This window comes from Melozone crissalis, unplaced genomic scaffold, assembly GCF_028551555.1.
Source record: "Melozone crissalis strain CALT ecotype California unplaced genomic scaffold, PUWL_Pcris_2 ptg000007l_1, whole genome shotgun sequence".
Lineage (NCBI taxonomy): Eukaryota > Metazoa > Chordata > Aves > Passeriformes > Passerellidae > Melozone > Melozone crissalis.
Genome location: NW_026535785.1, coordinates 68,159 through 85,045, shown reverse-complemented (window position 1 = coordinate 85,045; position 16,887 = coordinate 68,159). Strand labels below are relative to the sequence as shown.

The 16,887-nt window shown below is 42.2% G+C and overlaps 2 protein-coding genes across 8 annotated transcripts; both read left to right on the top strand.

Annotated features, from left to right (window-relative positions):
• Positions 1–387: 387 nt before the first annotated feature.
• On the top strand, positions 388–5,489 carry TMEM231 (transmembrane protein 231). The gene is made up of 7 exons (XM_054269508.1): positions 388–560; positions 637–806; positions 1,827–1,955; positions 3,345–3,488; positions 3,783–3,864; positions 3,991–4,112; positions 4,997–5,489. Exons 1-7 carry the CDS (start codon positions 419–421, stop codon positions 5,177–5,179), a joined length of 972 nt encoding a protein of 323 aa, XP_054125483.1. The 5' UTR covers positions 388–418; the 3' UTR covers positions 5,180–5,489.
• Positions 5,207–16,205, top strand: LOC128932788 (carbohydrate sulfotransferase 6-like). 7 transcript variants are annotated; one of them, XM_054269502.1, is made up of 5 exons: positions 8,076–8,211; positions 8,314–8,407; positions 8,672–8,823; positions 10,018–10,086; positions 14,722–16,205. In XM_054269502.1, the coding sequence occupies exon 5, from the start codon at positions 14,750–14,752 to the stop codon at positions 15,929–15,931; it is 1,182 nt and encodes a 393-aa protein (XP_054125477.1). In that variant the 5' UTR covers positions 8,076–8,211; positions 8,314–8,407; positions 8,672–8,823; positions 10,018–10,086; positions 14,722–14,749; the 3' UTR covers positions 15,932–16,205. The 7 variants fall into 7 exon arrangements, with proteins under 7 accessions (XP_054125481.1, XP_054125477.1, XP_054125480.1 ...); XM_054269505.1 differs by lacking the exon at positions 10,018–10,086 and having other exon boundaries at positions 14,799–16,205; XM_054269500.1 differs by lacking the exon at positions 10,018–10,086.
• The last annotated feature ends 682 nt before the right edge of the window (positions 16,206–16,887 follow it).

The window sequence follows — 16,887 nt, the reverse complement described above, 5'->3', positions numbered from 1 at the left end:
AACAGCCGCGGCTCGGCAGGCGGGACTTCCGGCTCGCCTGTTCCCCGGCAACCGCTTGAGCAGCCGCGCTTCCGGCCGGGCATCGCGGGGCGGGACTGTGGCATCTGGACGCGGAGTCACCTGCCGGGTGCGAAGCCGCCTGCAGGGCTCCCGGGGCACTCGAAGCCGCTCCACAGACTTCATCGCCCCGGCAGGTGTCCCCGTTCGTGTGTCCCCATCCTGCTGCCGGGCGCTATCTCGCCGACGGACCCGGGAGGCAGCGGTGCGCGTTCATTGGCTGATGGGTCCGTCCCCTCGGCGCTGATTGGCGCGGCGTCTCGTCAGTCCGACTCTTCGCCCTGCGCTGAAGGCGCGGGCGGGGGCGGCCGGCGCGAGTGCGGGCAAGGGGCGTGCTTGCGGGCGCTGAGGGCCGCTCGCCATGGCTGGCGTGGAGCTGTACTCGCATCCCGCGCTGTACACGCGCTACCGGGCTGGGTTCTGCTCCGCCGCTGCACTGGCGCTGTTGCTCATCACGGCGCTCACCTATGTGCCGCCGCTGCTGGTGGCCTACCGGAGCCACGGTGAGCGCCGCTGGACCCCACGCGGCCTGGCTGGGTCTGGCGCAGCCCTGAAATCTCGTGCTGTTTCTGCCCTCAGGTTTCTGGCTGAAGCAGAGCGCGTACCTGGAGCAGCCCACTGTTCGTTTCCGATACGAGGCTCTCTTCGTCGCCACCATCGGGTCCGGCCCGGGCAGCTTCTTGGCGTGGAGCACATTCCCAGCGTTCAACAGGCTCCAGGAGGACCGGCTCCGAGTCCCGCTCCTGTCGGTAGGCCTGCCGGGGGCGGCCCGGCAACACTGGCGAGAAGCGAGGCTGCAGAGTGGGGCCAGTGGACCGGCAGCCGGCTCAGGGCACGAGTGCTGATGGCGCTTTTGAGCGGGTGGCCTGTCAGGCACTGCTGCCTTCAGGTAGCAGCAGCTTTATGTATAACCTTGTGCCTCACATCGGGATTTGCTGGAATTTTAATGAGTCCCGTTTCACTCCCTCTCAGTGTTACTGAATCGTAGCATTACTTAGGTTGGAAAAAGCCCGTAAAACCAAACCCAGTCATTAATCAAACCCTACCAATTTTGCCACTAAACCACGTCCATGAACACCGCTAGTGCTTTGTGTGAACACGTCGGTTTACTTTCATCAAATTATTTGTGCTCCTCTATCCTGGCTACATGGCTTGTCATTATGTGAAGTCTGCAGGGTACACCTAGATTTGGAAGTAGATATGTGCCTTCAGAAACACATAATCTCTGCCTTGCAGTCACTTTTCTTTCTGGCATTTCACAGTGGCAGTTATTTTTCTGTCTGCCTCTTTATGAGCCCTCCTATATTTTGCAAGTAGCTGAAGTACTGGACACTCTGGCACGCAAGCGTAGCAAGCCTTGGCTTACCGCCAGGAATCAGTATACAGAGGCCATTTAAGAGGCATCCTACAATAGCAGGAGGCACAAGCCTGACCACCAGTCATGTATTTGAACTGCGTCTTACACAGAAGATCCAGCACCAAGGCATGCTTTGTGGCATGCAAGGAAGATGGTTGGAATGGTCTAGGGCGGAAAAGACCTTGAAGTAAACTTTTCCTCCCTGGAGGGGTATGTGAGACCTTGTATAACAGACGGCAGTGTTGGCTTTTTGTCTCTAGTCCTCTGTCTGTGCCCTTTTTATTACATTCCTGACTGTGCAGTCTGTTTGCTTCCTTGGTATGTGCGTGCTGCAGTTGTAGGGTCCCCTGGGGTTTTACTTTTTTGGTTTTCTTTCTAACAGAAATTCCTGTCTTTAAAAAACATTATTTAGATGAGAGAAGAAGACAAAAATCAAGATGGCAAAATGGATCAGTTGCATTTTAAACTGGAACTTCCATTACAACCAACAGAGCATGTAGTTGGCGTTCAGCTGATTCTACTCTTTTCCTACCAGCTTTATGTGAGCATTTTTAGTTTTGTTTGTTGTGATGTATAGACGTATTGTAAAATTCCAGCAGTGATTATACAAAAGATGAAAAGAAACCTTCCACATTAGAAATTCCTATCCAAAATAGGTGTTTTACTGAAAAATATTTTATTTTCTCCCCCTTTGCTGTGTCATTCCTAGTCTAGCTCTCTTGTGTATTTTGATATGCTTTGTTAGGGTTTGTTTTTTTTGGGGTTTTTTTGGTTTTTTTTTTTTTGGAATATTTTAAAGCTCTATATTCTCTTGGGCTGTAGTGCACTCACTGTACAGGACAGAAATGCACAACAGTGAGTATCAGTGTGGCTGGCACCTGAAAATAACTGAGATTCTTGCAATAGGCAGAAGGATGTGCATTCCTACAAACTGCTGCGTCTTGACATAACCAGTTCATTTTCTGAGGTGGGGAGTCAGGCTGTTGCAGCAGCCTAGAACTCCTTACATTTTGCTTAACAGCTCGTGAAGCATCGATAATCATCTGCCAGGATCTTCTGTATCTTGTAACTGGGACGAGGAAGTGTTATAGGAAGACAGGACAGTGCAGTTCTGCTGCCATTGTACCTCAAATGGCAGTGCAAGTAATACCTTAAAGCAAAGAGTAAACCACCAGCACACAGAGAACCCAGGGATACATCTGAAAGGAGCAGTAATACAGAGCTGCATTGGGTGCAGCCACACAGACAAAAAGTTGTTTTCCTAGTGAGATTAGGCTGTTTCTTTACAGAGTATTGCTGATTGCAGGTGGACAAGCTTAGCAAGCATAGCTATGTGGTGTAGAAAACATTCTTAAGCCAGAGGCCCAGAATAAAGGCCCAACAGTCCTGATTGTGGGCTGAAGTATTTGGTCAGGTATTAGTATCACAGAGAGTTACAATATTCACAACACTTTTTTTTATCCCACTGTAAATGTGGAAATTTTCCTTCAGACTGAGTGGTTGATAAGAACTAAGGACCTCCCTTCTTTATTTGGTTCTTTTTGCAGAGTACAAGTCCTTGATTTTGATTGCTGAGTTTTTTTAAAGTGTGTCTCCAATGAATGCGTTTTAGTCACCTTGCTGCTTTTTACATGTTATGGCTAGTCAAAACTTTTGGTCATTGGCCACAGACACTGCACTTCACTGAATTTCAACTTTGTTGAGATAATAAAGTTAGTTAGCTATTAGCTAAGGTAGTTTGCTTTTTTAAAAAAGTGATATTTTTTATTTGGTGGTCTCTTGTATAGACTAAGGTGATGATCTGAAACTTGGGAGTCCTAGAAAAATCAAATCCACGTAGAAAAATGTGTAGATACCAAGAGGTAGAAAAGTACATTGTGTCCCTCCTCCTCCCTGCTAAATTTTCCTTTTTTTGTGTTCACTATTTCAGAGAATGTCAACATTTGTGATGCAGAGCATGGCTTTTCTTCAGTTTTTTTCTCCTGTGCCAGGGTCTCAACTCTATATGAATGGAGACTTGAAATTAAACCAGAGGCAATTACTTAACCACTGTGGACTGGATACCAGATACAATGTGAGGAAATGTTTGTCCCTTCCCCGTCAAGTCAACCCCCCCACCCCAATCTCTTAATCCTCCTAGTGTCTCTTAGGTGACACCCTAATTATTTGTACTATTGCACAGAGTGAACTGTAAGACTTTTGAACTGGTGTTTTCTTGTTAGACTACAAGGAAGAGGTTATCCTGCCAAGATGTTCAGTCTAATGTTTATGTTCATTCCTTGAAGGGCATGGTTACTTTGTGTAAGAAACTCAGAATTACTGTCTTGAAGACTGGATGAATAAATAAAGTGTCTCCTTGTTGTAACAGGTGTCTGTGGTCAATGGCACAAGCCCTTTTGCAAGTGACTATGATCTGGCAAACATCATTGCAGCATATTGGGATAGAAATGGTAAGCCTGAATGTGTAGCTACAGGACAATAGTAGTTAGCATATTGCAGCTGTTTTGTGAGGTATATGACTTCTGTATTAATACCTAAAAGCCCCTTAACCTGGATATTTCCTTTCTCTGTTATAGTGACAACAGTCTTTTCAGATCCCAGCCCTGTTTGGATGACTGGAAGAGCAACGGATACGCCATTTATCATTAATGCCACTGTTCATTACCCAGTGGAAGTTATCTTATATCCTTCAAAAACTGTGCAAACTGTGACATAACAGAGTTACATTATTTGAGCCTCCACCACGTGCAGGTCAAATGAAAATGTTTTCTCTTAGATGTGTTGCTAAACTTTTTTTTTTTTGTTAGCTAAGCAAATGTTACAGTTCTGGAGCTGATGAAATACCTATTTGTCCATTCCTTCAGATGGTTGTGCCTTCATAACCGCTTTTTGCCTTTCTTTATTGGTAACCTGTGTTGCTTTTCAGCTTTGCTAAAAAGGCCTTTAAAGCAGTTTGTTAGCTATTGTCATGGAATATTCGTAGTACATCTTGCTTTGGTTTTGCAGTACCTGCTGTCCCGATCTGTCACAGATGTCACTCACAGAGCATGATACTGTAGTCTGTGACCTAAAGCAAATGATTAAAAATCTGTATGCAAGATCATCTCACCAAATAATAACTCCTGCAGTGGGAGGCTGTTACATCTGTTCATGTGCAGACAGACCAGAATTTTTTTCTTTTGAAAAAGTAATTCTTCATTGATTATGTTCTTTGTTCTTTTTCTGAGACAAGAACAAGTCTGCATTTAGAAGAATCTGTATGGAGCACACTTCTTACAAGATTTGTTTACCTGCCTGAATATTAGCAATAAGTACTTCCTGATGACTCAGGCACAAAGCAGGTACTTTACCTAGAATTGGTTTAGATGTCTTCTAGAACAGATGTTCTCTCCAGCTTTTGTTACCTACCGTGGTGGGAGGCTTTTAGCTGTTACTGTGGTTCAGAGGCTTAGCATTTGTGACACAAACCGATGTCTTAACAAGGTTTGTGCCTTTCTGCCTATGAGTTTCCTTGTTTAGATATTGCAATGATAGCATCAGAAGGTTCTCTATTAACGCTCCTTGACTTTCCTTAAATATCAGCCAGGGTTTTGGGAAATTATTAAATTTGCCTGGATCCAGTATGTCAGCATCCTCCTTATCTTTCTTTGGGTGTTCGGTAGGATTAAGACATTTTTGTTCCAGAATCAGGTGTTGACTACAATTTCAGTATCACCAGTTCTGCCTGTATCTCCAGTACTATCCTACAAACAGCACCAGTCCTGAAGAGATGCCTGAGAAGACTTTATAGAAATGCCATTCAAAAATAGTTACCTGATTTTATTCTCTATACACTTCTTACTTCAGAAGGTCAGAATTTTGTAAGTATATCTTAAGTATGCTCTGTTTGTGCATCGTTTTTTAAAATACATGTTAATTCACCTAATTTCTTTAGGAACACTGCTTTGGAGCTGGAAAAGTTTATATATTTGACAGTAAAAAACAGCCTAGTTATTTTTTTGCAACTGGAATATGCGTCAAAAACCATTTTGAAAACTGAAAATAAAAATATGCTAAAAGTAACAACATTAACTGATTTTACTTCTTGTAAATCAATTCACTGCACTCTTAGAGTTGTCAAGAGTTATTTGTACATGCATTTATGTATGGTGCACCATGAAGTGGAAAACTGCAGGGATGAGTTAAGGTCAGAGATGCACTTCTGTAACTGTGACTATACTTAATCAGCAATTTAATTATTAAATTGGATGATGAATAAATTCAAGGTTGATGTGAGAAATCAGGTTTTGGGTGATAGTGTGTGCAAAATTTGCACAACCGTTTACTACTGGTATTACTGTAGCACCGTGATCATTAATTGTGCATTGTGAATAGTAAAACAGAGAATCCTTTTATCTATTGAAAGAAAACTAGCAAAAAATTCTGCCGGAGAAGCCTCAGAGTTTCAAAGCAAGTGAATAATTACCTTCAAAGCTTAAATTGTTTAGAACAGATAAAGATTATAATCACCTGGTAGACATTGAAAGACTATGTCCCTCATTCTTGATGGTGGTGGTCATAGGGAAGATTATTTTATCTTCTTTTTCTGGGCTTACTTTTTATGCTAGGCAAGCTTCCAAGAGAAAACAACAAAATTTCCATTATATTTTCAGTTTTTTATTAAAGAATTAATTCTAGCAAAGCAGTGTTATGGCAGGACATGTAAATCTGGAATTTAAAACAATTCTAGATGCTAGAATTCTCCAAAAAAATCCAAGTGTCTTTGGTTCTTTTGAACTGTTAAGACACGGTACAGCTATGAAATATGAAAGAGCAGCTGCGCAGTAGGCCATCTTTTGGCCATCATCCTCTAGAATTGAACATCCTGGCAGCTGGGAGAGCTACCTTTTCCAGAAGTCTCCAGTTTGCTCTTGGATCTTTGAAGTCTCTATGTGGCAGCGTAGGACTGCTGATAACTGGCTTCGTATCAACATCTCCAGAGTCAAAACAACTGTCTGCTGCTTTTTTGTGCTTCTAGCCACTGCACAGCATGAACGAAGGGGGCTGTGAGCTTGTTTCCCCCATATCTCCTGCTGGTGTACATTTGGTGTGCTCTCCCTTGCAGCAGTAATGGTGCTTGTGTGACTGCATGAGTTAATTCAGGGAGTTGATTATAGTGAAGATGATCTTTACCAAATATATAATCCTTTTTTCAGACAAGTCAGTTCCCTGATTGAACTTGTTACATCTGCACAAGCATTAAGGTGGACATGAGCAAGGGGTAGAAATCTCTGGAGAGACCACAGGACCGCAATTCAAGGGTTTGAGTGTTCTACTCCCACAAAAATGAAATGCATAAGAATCTTCTTCCAAGCTGAACAGAAGTCTTTTTAGGTAGCAACAGAAACACAGAAGAGACTAATGCCTGAAAGCCACAGTACTGGGAGACTCCATTAATCCCTCTCTCACTTTTTTCTCCTGTTGTAGCCTTTCACATTAAGTTTGAACAAGTGATGCTGCTGAGAGCAACAGTTCAGTGAATGCATATGAAATAAGAAATGGAGATCAGGCCTAGTTCCAGAAATACAGAGAAAAATATCCTTAAGTTTCTCTTTTCCTTCAGATGGTGAAAACTGGAAAAAATCCTCTACAGTAATGTAAGCAAAGAACTATATACATTAAAAGGAGGCAATCAAAAGAGTTAGTTACTTGCAGGTGGCATGTAATTGTTTAATATGACCTGAAGCCATCCTTCCATTTCTTGTCAAAGAGGTCCTTCATGACTGGGACTAATAACTGAATGCAGGGTAAAAGGAGCCATAAAGGCAGATGTTACCACAGCAGGGAAAAAACCCTGCGATATCTCTGCTGTGGTCACTTCCTAGATGATTTTTATACTGACCGTAGTTCTTGGTTCACAGTTCTGACTCCTTTCTCGAGCTTGAAGAGACATTCTGCTTTTGTAAGTAACCAAGCAATAGAAAAAAAGCAAGATTTTGTAGCTTAAGCAACAAACTGAACTACACGGGAAAAATACGTGCCTGAGGATCGACTGCAACCAGCGTTAGAAGAGGCTTAGGAAGGAAGAGCCTTTCTCAGAAAGCTATCTGCAAGGACTCTTCCTTTGGCTTGCTAGGCAACACAAAAAGTCAAAACCACCACCATGCACCACAGTTCTACTACACAGATCTTTTCTGTATGCATATGACAGAGCAATCTAAATGCTCGTCATTGAGAAAGGACATGGTGGCTCGCTAGGATTAATCAAGGTTCTGTAAGAAGGAAAAAGAAAGCAGCTTTAACTTAAAAGTCCTATGCATAAACTGACGTGGTAACACGGCTCTTACATGGCCGTTTAAGAAGCCATGCTTCGGGCGTGTTTTAAGAGGTAGAACTAGGAGAAAAGAAACCACCTCGCAGCTTTTTAACTCACGAAGCAGCCCGTTTTGCAGAGGGTATTATCCTCTCGGTCCACTCGCACGAGGCGAGCGGGACGCGGCCGCGCCGAGCTCTATTGGCCCGGGGATGCTGGGCCGGGATGGAGGGGCTGCTGCGGCGGGAAGGCCCGAGGCGCGCGGGACCCCGCGGAGGAGGCGCCGGGGCGCGGGCTGCCGCGAGCCGGCCGGGACCCTGCGGGGCGGGACTGGCCGGCGCACCGCCCCTGCCGTGCTGCGCCTTTGCCCGGGGATGCTCCGGGGGCGGGCGGATCGGCTCCTCGGGCTCCTCCCGCTGCCCCGGCGCCTCGGCCACGTCTGAAAGCGCTTCATTGTCCCTGTCGGCAGCTCGGAGCCGCGGCGGTGGCGGGAGGCGGCGACAAGGTACGGACAGGCTGATGCGGGTGGGGGTACGGTTATGCCGCGGCATTGGAAGGCCCGGTCAGACCTTTTTTTTTTCCGGTCTCAAACAACGGTACTTTAAAGGAGATGTTTTTGAGCGGGTTACGCGCGCCCCTGCCTGTGGCGGCGGACTAGCGGTGATACCAGTTGCGGCGGAGCCCATGTCGCACCGATAGAGGTAAAGCTGTCGAAAATCAGCCTGGTTATTTTAGGTGGGGTTTTGGGGGGGTTGTTTTATTTTCTTCCCTCTCTCCTTTCCTCTGCGCCCCGCCTCCCCCCCCCCCCCCCCCTTTTTTTTTTTTCTTCTTCCTTTTCCCTATGGAACGTGGCTGATTCAGGTTAAGTTGGTTTCGTTTAGTTGGAGATGAGAGAGTTTAGAGAAGCCTTCCCATCATTTCAGGAAATGCCTTCCCATTTTTTGTTGTGTCCCGCCTCTTTCTAGGTGAAGGTGACATGCTGATCGGAAGCATTTGTCAGTATTTCTTAGCTGCAACAGTTGCTTCAAGTGAGGCACACGGGGCGCACCTCAGTCCAATCGTCCTCGGACTGTTTGAATTTGAGGACGCTATTGTAGCAGTGCCGACAGAGTCTCAAGTAAGTGAATAGCATTCAGTCACTGCTGGTGTCTCTTTGTCACGCCAGTTTTGCTATCGTAAAATTCCTAACAAAAGCTGCAACTAAGCAGACCTCATTTCTTGAACACCAGTAATTCTAGTAGCTGAAAACACTGTGATCTTCAGCTGCAGTGCATAGAGAAATAGGTATTATAAGGCTATGCTTTGACACTGCCATTCGCTTTGACTGGACGACTTTATCTAACTCTAAAAATATTTTTAAATCTCCCAAAGGAAACAGTACCTTTTAGAAAAAGAACTTTAATGATCATATAATTAAATGGATGATATGTTTCATTGTATTATAAAGTCTTTAATTGTGATGATTTCCTGGAAACAATTCTTCAAATCTCATTTAGCACTAGATTCTAAAAAGAAGTATATTTCCAAAAGCTGAATTAGCAGTATCACCTGAAATGCTAATATAATGGTATAATTCAGAATTACTACAGTACATTTACTGTATTTTATTATTTTAGTTGTAGCTTTGCTATGCTATTTTAAAAAAATTGGGCGGGCTTATGAGTTTCACCTATTTAGTATCAGAAAGTCTTTTAACTTTTAGGACTACCAGTGATCCTAGAACACACCCTTCAAACAAACTTTTTCTGTACCCATTCAAATACCAATCTGCATATTGTTGATACAGTAAGCTTCTGCCTTATGAAGATGTGTGATTTCTACCTGCATAAGAATACTGGAAAGTGATGTTTTGTCAGTGGGGTGATTTACTGCAAGAATTACTAGTAATATTGTTGTGTGTTATTCTTTGACCAGCTTTGTCGTATTCCAGCATTTTACTTTTTTGAGTAGCAAACTATGTTTCTAACGTTAGCTCACAGAACCTATTTTGGTGGTGATTGCATTGGTGCAATGTCTGATAGGTGAAGAATGCAGTGAGTAAATTTGATGAGGAGAAGTAGACCTTCAGGTGATCTTTGCTCTATTTATCATGCCATGAATAAACATTTTCCTATTAATTCTATAAAATACGTGATGGCATTCACTGTTATCATTCTTTTTACAGTCAGTATTGCTGCATTTGGTGAATTTTAAGTACATAAGAGATAATTACATTCATCTCGAATGATTGCTCAGAAAGGTCAGCATACAGGACAGTCATTTTTGGGTAACAAAAGGTTGTGCACATAATGCAGCATTATTCATTTTTCAGTGGAAGAAATCAATCTGGGAAATCAACAGAATCACAGAATATTCTGAGCTGAAAGGGACCCACAACTGAGTACGTTAATTGAAGTAATTTCTGTGTAATCTGTAAGTTCTTTGACTTTAAAAATGCTGCACAGACTGTTTAAAATGAAAGTATGCTGGAAATTTTCTCAGACAGAAAATGGCCAGGGAAGACTTTGAAAAAGACAGCTGAGATTCAGTTGCTCAGAGGTCATTGTAGGGGAGCAGGTATTTGTAATTCTTCACTGAAATGTTTTTGCTTTAATCCAGCCTGGTTTTTCAGTCTTCTCACAACAGACCCAGAATTGTTTGTTCTGAGGGAGTATTTCATCCCAGCCTTTTGTCCAAAGCTTAAAGACAGAGCATGTTTTTTGACAGCTCTAATATGAGGCACTCTTTCTGTCTTTCTACAGTCTTTTTAATATCGCAGAAAAAAAATTTGCAGTTTAATAGGAGGGTCTTTTTAAGCTATAAAGTTAGTTTTTGCTACTCGATTAAGTCTCTTCAGGTTGAATTCTGTGCTGAAAGGAAGTTACTAAGAAACTCTACTCCTTTCAGAGCTGACCTGAAAAGATCTGATTACTTGATTCCAACATTATATGTCTTACGTGACAAACAAATAAAAGTCCCTAGAAGCACGAGCTAAATGATCATCCAGTGGACAATTTTTTTCTTTGTTTTCTGCCTTTCTGGGTCTGAAAAGTGCTCATCTTAGAAATGAGATCTTTTTGGGATCAGTACTATCACTGACTGTATTTTTACCCTGCTTGGTAAAACTGGATAGCTTTCTGTTATGTATCTAGTTTCTTGGCAAGCAGATACTAGTGGCCCTGCAGCTCAGCAGTCTATCAGAGACAGTTTAAGTCATGAAGAAAATGACTGCTCTGTTGGCCAGTTTGTATGATTAATTTTCTTTGGACAGTATGTAAGAATAGTTGTTGTGGAATTGTCCCAGGGCTCATCTAGTGTAGGATCTTGTTTCCATTAGTAGCTGTTAGCAGGCAAGCCCAGGAACAGAGCTTGATTCAGGACTGGCAACTAAACCATATAAGCTAATGCTTTTCAGATCACATTTTGAAAATTTGCATTGCCCTGTGAAGGGATGATTGTGCCTCAGGAATTTGAAGGACTTCTGATGATTCTCTTTACCAGAGCTCTCCTTGAAGAAATAGTATCACCAAAGAAGTACTACTACTATCACAGAAAAGGAATAACAGTGTAACTGTTAGTAAAATAAGTTATAGTAAGGTGTGTTCATTACTTACAGAAACACATATTGTGATGCTACTGAGTGTTGCCATACTTCATGTGTCTCAGCTGAGAGATGTGAGAGGTGTCGGAGTGCTGTCTGCTGCAACTTGAGGCCCGTTACAGCCTGGTTTTCTGCTTGTTGTAGCTCCCTTGCCACTTGGAGTCAGTCTGATTTTGTCACTGAGATGGCAGCTGAAGTGGTGGTAATGCTAAAACATCCGGCCCCTCTGCTGGTTCTCCTTTTCCCCCCCATGTTTGCAGTTGGCAGGCATGCTATAGTCAGGCAGGTGCACTACGAGGAAGCACTTATGTGGAACAAAGCAGGATAAAAGGAGGTGTAACAAACCCCAGTATTGCTTTCCAGAGAGGAGCTTGGGGTGAGCAGGTAGAGCCACTGAGCTGTTGGTGGAGGAGGAGGGCACTAGCAGAAAGAGGCAATGCAAAGCAAGTCACAGACTAGTGTTTCAGCATGGAGCTTCAGTGTGCAGTTTTGGCATATTGCCTTTCTGTGCTGAAAGAGCAAGCTCGCCTAACAGCACCATCTAGCGAGTCCTGCAGTGGAACAGGTGGAGGATCAGAAGTAGCCTGTATCGCAAGGTCCCGTTCCTCACATTTGGAATTGTAGAATCATTTATGTTGGAAAAGACCAACATAAGATCATTAAGTCCAACTGTTAATCCAACAATGCCAAGTCCACAACTAAGGCAATGATATAATGTAATCTATTCAGTAGATTTATAAATATGTAGATACATATATATAGATACATATATAGATCTTCAGCAACTCTATGAGAAGGGGCTTTATAACAGCTGCTTTCTGCCTCAGCTAAAGTTCATCAAAAAATCACAGAAGACCTTGTTGGGTTAAAAAAATTGTACTTTAGGGGAATGCGAGTTTAACCTGGGCTAAAATCACCTTAACTGCAGAATGCAATTAAAAGTGGTAAGTAAATAGAATTACACATGCCCAAGAGGAGAAGTGCAGAAATAAAGGGCACTGTTCACAGAGAAAGTGGTATATTTGGCCTTATGCACTGGAAGCCACAAAAGAGAATACTTTACAGATGCTATATTTTCCTGTGTAATTATGCTTTTTATTTGATGGTGTCTACATGTGTGTATATTCCTTAGAAACACTCCAACTTTTCTAAAAGGAAAGAAAATTAATCTTAAATATAGAAAACTGGTATTTACTTAGTGTTTTACTTTGGCATCGCACCTTTTTCTTGCAGTTTCTATCATAATGAAGTGTAGCTGTAGTCATTTGATGTTATTTGTAGCACTTGAGTCTTGTTAGTTCAGACACATATTGTGGACTAATACTCACGTTATCTGTGTTTTCCTTGGCACAGTGTTGTCTGCAACACTACTTGCGTGGGAACTGGAGCAAGGAGAGGTCTGAGAGAGTCAAGGCAAAAGTGAATGTAAAAAACAGCTTTTGGCTTTTATTCCTCAGTCTCCCGCACTCTGCTAATAACATGTAAAGAGCAGTTCGTGTTGCAGCTCTGCAGCATGATTACAGTGGAGCAACAGTTCTGTGTAGCTAGAGTGGAAGCACATTTATCCTTTAAAAAGCATAATTGAGTTTCTGAAAGCTACATAATAAGTGAGACTGCAAGGAGCTGCAGAATGCAGTCTTACTGTAGATAATGACCCACGTTTTGCACTCAAGAAAAAGATCCAAGGTAGTTGTGTCTGGCTGACTTTCAGGCATAGAGCCTGTTTCAAGAAAAATCTTTCAATTAGAAAATGAAACTTCAGCTTTGACTTCAGCTTAGATTCTTTCATCCCCTCTGTTTGGTGAAGTGTCAGTGCAGGCTGCTGGATTGCTGGTGATCCTCACAGAACAGACAAACTTATAGATGCTTCTGGAGATGTAATATGCAAAAAAATCAGTATTTGAACAAGGCAGATTTTATCTATGAAGAATGGCCAAGCTGAACTAAAGTAAGGATTTATCTATCTGCTCTTGTGCCTGAGAGTAGCAGGTAGCAGACTGCTAAGGAGGAAGTAATACATTAAGCCTTGTTTCTTGTAGCAGGTCACTGCAATACAGTATACTATGGGCTGTCCATGGTTTAGGGAATTGCTAAGCCATGGGCTGTAGCCTCATTTTTGCCTTTAACAGTCCTTGGAAGGCTTTTCTTCCCTTACTTATTTTAAATCAATGTGATTATTTGTTGAACTCCTGTACACTTTTGCTGCTACAGAATTTTGAAGCAGAGTTTCACATTTTTAATATGCAGTGTACATAAAGGTAATGGGTGATCATTTAATTCAATTCAATTGATTATGTCAAATGAATATATCTTTGTTTACTAGTCTGCATGATTTTCTTTCAAGAGTTCAGAGTGTGTTGAAAAATGCGTCGTTCACTGTAACAAGAAAAAAATTGTAATTGCAAATGCAGCTAGATAACAAATAGGTATTTGTAAAACTTCTGAGATTATCTGCATACATGAGGAGTCTTACTTTCCTTTACCTTGCCTGCTAACATTTACTGTCTGCTTGCAAGTGGAATCTGCATGAGTGAGAGCAAAAAAGGGTAGGTGCCAAAAATCTCTAGTTAAAAGCTGGGGTGGGGGGGTGGGGTGTGCATGTGTCTTGAACTTTGACTGCAAAGTAAAGCAGAAATCCACTTGGGCTTGACATGCCTAAGATTTTCTAGGAGTTATACGCAGACAAATCTAACTCCCAAACTGGTAATTCTTGAATGCAAACTCAGTGTATTCCATCTCGGGGTGTATGCGCTCCAGACCAAAGATACGTGTCAGGAGCTTTTAAATTTTGTCACCTGTGGCCAGGTGTGGCTTCAGGTTGTGAGTTTTCATCCATCTTCTGCCTTCTGCGGTTTGGAAAATAGAGGGTTGTGGACAAACACCAATTGTTATGGCACCCTGTGGCCACTGTAGGGTACAGCACTCACATTAGATGATTTTTATTTCAGCACCCACAGCTACCAATGTTCGCATCCGCTCCTTTTAGGGGATAGAAATCCTTGTAATGTTAAATTGAAATAGAAATACAGTTGAGCGGGTCAGAAACTTTTTTTTTTCTTATTTTTTTAGTGCAGTGTTTACCAGTGTTCAATTTGAGGGCCTTGTGTATTTTGTAGTTTTGTTATGTTTTTTTTTAATCCAAGGGTTGGGCTGCATCAACCCAAGGTTTTCTTCAAAACTGAACATTTACTTGTTTTCTTATTTCTGCAGTGGTCTTACTGTCACACATTACTTCCTTTTTTTTCCCCAACAGCTGTCACCTGCAGTGATCATCCCCAAGTGCAGCTGATTAAGGAAGCAGTTAATGCCACATACATACATGCACATTTGAAGAAAGGTTTTACTAATGCAAGAGTTTGTATTGTCTAAGTTGTGTTGTATTGTTATTGTGCCACAGGAGCAATGGTTGACCAGTATCTCCCTTCTCTTTTTCAGCTTTTTTCATTACTCTTCCTCGGTGAGAATGGCAAGGATTCGGATTCCTAGCACAATTGTTATAATTTTTGTTACAGTTCAGACTGGATTCTTACTCTTCATGTATGCCCGGTACAGTAGCTTCATGCCTCAGTCTGAGGAGAAACCATCACAAGTCCACATACTTATTCTCTCCTCTTGGCGGTCAGGATCGTCTTTTGTTGGTCAACTTTTCAGCCAACACCCCAGTGTCTTCTACCTGATGGAGCCTGCATGGCACGTGTGGGTGACAATGTACCAGAACAGTGCCAAAGTCTTACACATGGCAGTGCGGGACTTAGTCAGGTCGGTCTTTCTGTGTGACATGTCTGTGTTTGATGCTTACATGCCTTGGAAAAGAAACTTATCCGATCTTTTCCAGTGGGCAGCAAGTCGGGCTCTGTGTTCAGCTCCTGCTTGTGACTCTTTTCAACGTACCGACATAACCAGTGAACTGGCGTGCAAGACTCTTTGTGGACGGTATCCATTCAGCAAGGTGGAGGAAGCCTGTAAAACTTACAGCCATGTTGTCATCAAGGAAGTTAGATTCTTTGACTTGAAGGTCCTATACCCCCTCCTCACTGATCCATCACTGAATCTCAAAATTATTCACCTGGTCCGTGACCCCAGGGCAGTCGTTAAGTCACGGGAACAATCGGTGAAAGCGTTAGCCCGTGACAATGGAATTGTCTTGAGTACCAATGGCACTAAAGTGGAAGATAGCAAATACAAAGTAATGCAAGAGGTTTGTAGAAGTCATGTTCAGATTTATGAAACAGCAACTCTAAAACCACCTAATTTCTTGAAAGATCGCTATTTAATGGTCCGTTTTGAAGATCTGGTAAGAGATCCATTATCAGAAATCTCAGAAATGTATAAATTTGCAGATCTTAGTTTGACTCCCAGGCTCAAAAGCTGGGTTTATAATATCACTCATGGACAGGGACCGGGGAAAAAAAAAGAAGCCTTCAAAATAACATCCCGAGATGCAGTTAGTGTTTCACAGGCCTGGAGAAATGTTCTTTCCTTTCAGAAAGTTAAGAAAATACAGGAAGTTTGTAAAGGTGCTATAAACAGTCTTGGTTATCAGCTAGTGGATTCAGAAAAAGAACAAAGAGATCTGACATTAGATTTGGTGTTGCCAAGACGACAAAATCAATTCAGCTGGTCATCATTTAATCCAAAGCACTGAGACATTTTTGAGAAATCTGAGGAGTTGGGGCAGGGTAGTTGTTTGAATATTTCTATACTGCACAGCATATAGTAATTGGAAAATCCTTGGCTGATGATTTTATCTTTTCGTCTGCTCCTTTTCTGTTAATGTAAGAAGTTTTTTTTTCCCCTGAGTTTTCTACATATTAAAAAAAAAAAGACAGCAAGATACTTGGTCAGCCTGTTACTGTGCTGCTCACAGCATTGTTTTAAGAATATAATTTAAGCACTTCCTATTAAAAGATGGATTCTCAGAGATGTCTGTTTATTGATAATACTTCACTTCTTTTTTTTCATGCTTTAAGTATTTAAGAATCACAGTTCTTTATTTGTATATATGGAACAAAGTAAATAGTAAATTCTTTCACTTGACCTTCTTCTTTAAAGTTGTTTTGCAGTTGTATATTTTTTTTCAGACTTCTTTTGATGTTTTAAATCTTACCATACAAGTTTTCCAAAAGGTGGGGCAACTGCAGCAGCTGTGTTGTAAAAGGCTTAAATGGAAACTTCATTTATTGATAGATTTCATAGGGGTTTATTTGGAATGACAATATTTACAATCAGATACTTGAATGTAATGTTTGCTTGGATTGCAAGAACCAAAGGATATGAAGAAACTTTCAGTGGAATCACAGTGGAAATAGCGTTTTAATGCTGTCCCTGTTGTGTTCTAATACTGTGACAAAGAATAAGTGCACGCTTGGTCCTGCCACCGCATTTCATACCGTTATCCTCTCTCTGCACAACTGTAAGCAATTTGTGAAGATCACTGGGAAGTTTATTAAGCCTTGTAAATCTGCGTATCGATTATATTGCTGCACGGAAGTGATCCGTTCAACTTCGATAGGAGAGACAGATGCTCGTGTACGGTTAATATTCGGTGCTGCGCCCGAGAAACCCCCGGGGCACTGGTGATGCTCCAGCACCGCGCGGGCG

What these genes read in the sequence shown, in the direction of transcription:
- LOC128932788 (XM_054269506.1), top strand. Translation starts at nt 5,207, where the DNA reads ATGCCATTCAAAAATAGTTACCTGATTTTATTCTCTATACACTTCTTA. An exon ending in CTTCAGAAGGTCAGAATTTT is followed by an intron (nt 5,275 to 14,721) that starts GTAAGTATATCT and finishes TCTCTTTTTCAG; the next exon opens with CTTTTTTCATTACTCTTCCT.
- TMEM231 (XM_054269508.1), top strand. Translation starts at nt 419, where the DNA reads ATGGCTGGCGTGGAGCTGTACTCGCATCCCGCGCTGTACACGCGCTAC. An exon ending in GGTGGCCTACCGGAGCCACG is followed by an intron (nt 561 to 636) that starts GTGAGCGCCGCT and finishes TTCTGCCCTCAG; the next exon opens with GTTTCTGGCTGAAGCAGAGC. An exon ending in GACTGGATACCAGATACAAT is followed by an intron (nt 3,489 to 3,782) that starts GTGAGGAAATGT and finishes TTGTTGTAACAG; the next exon opens with GTGTCTGTGGTCAATGGCAC.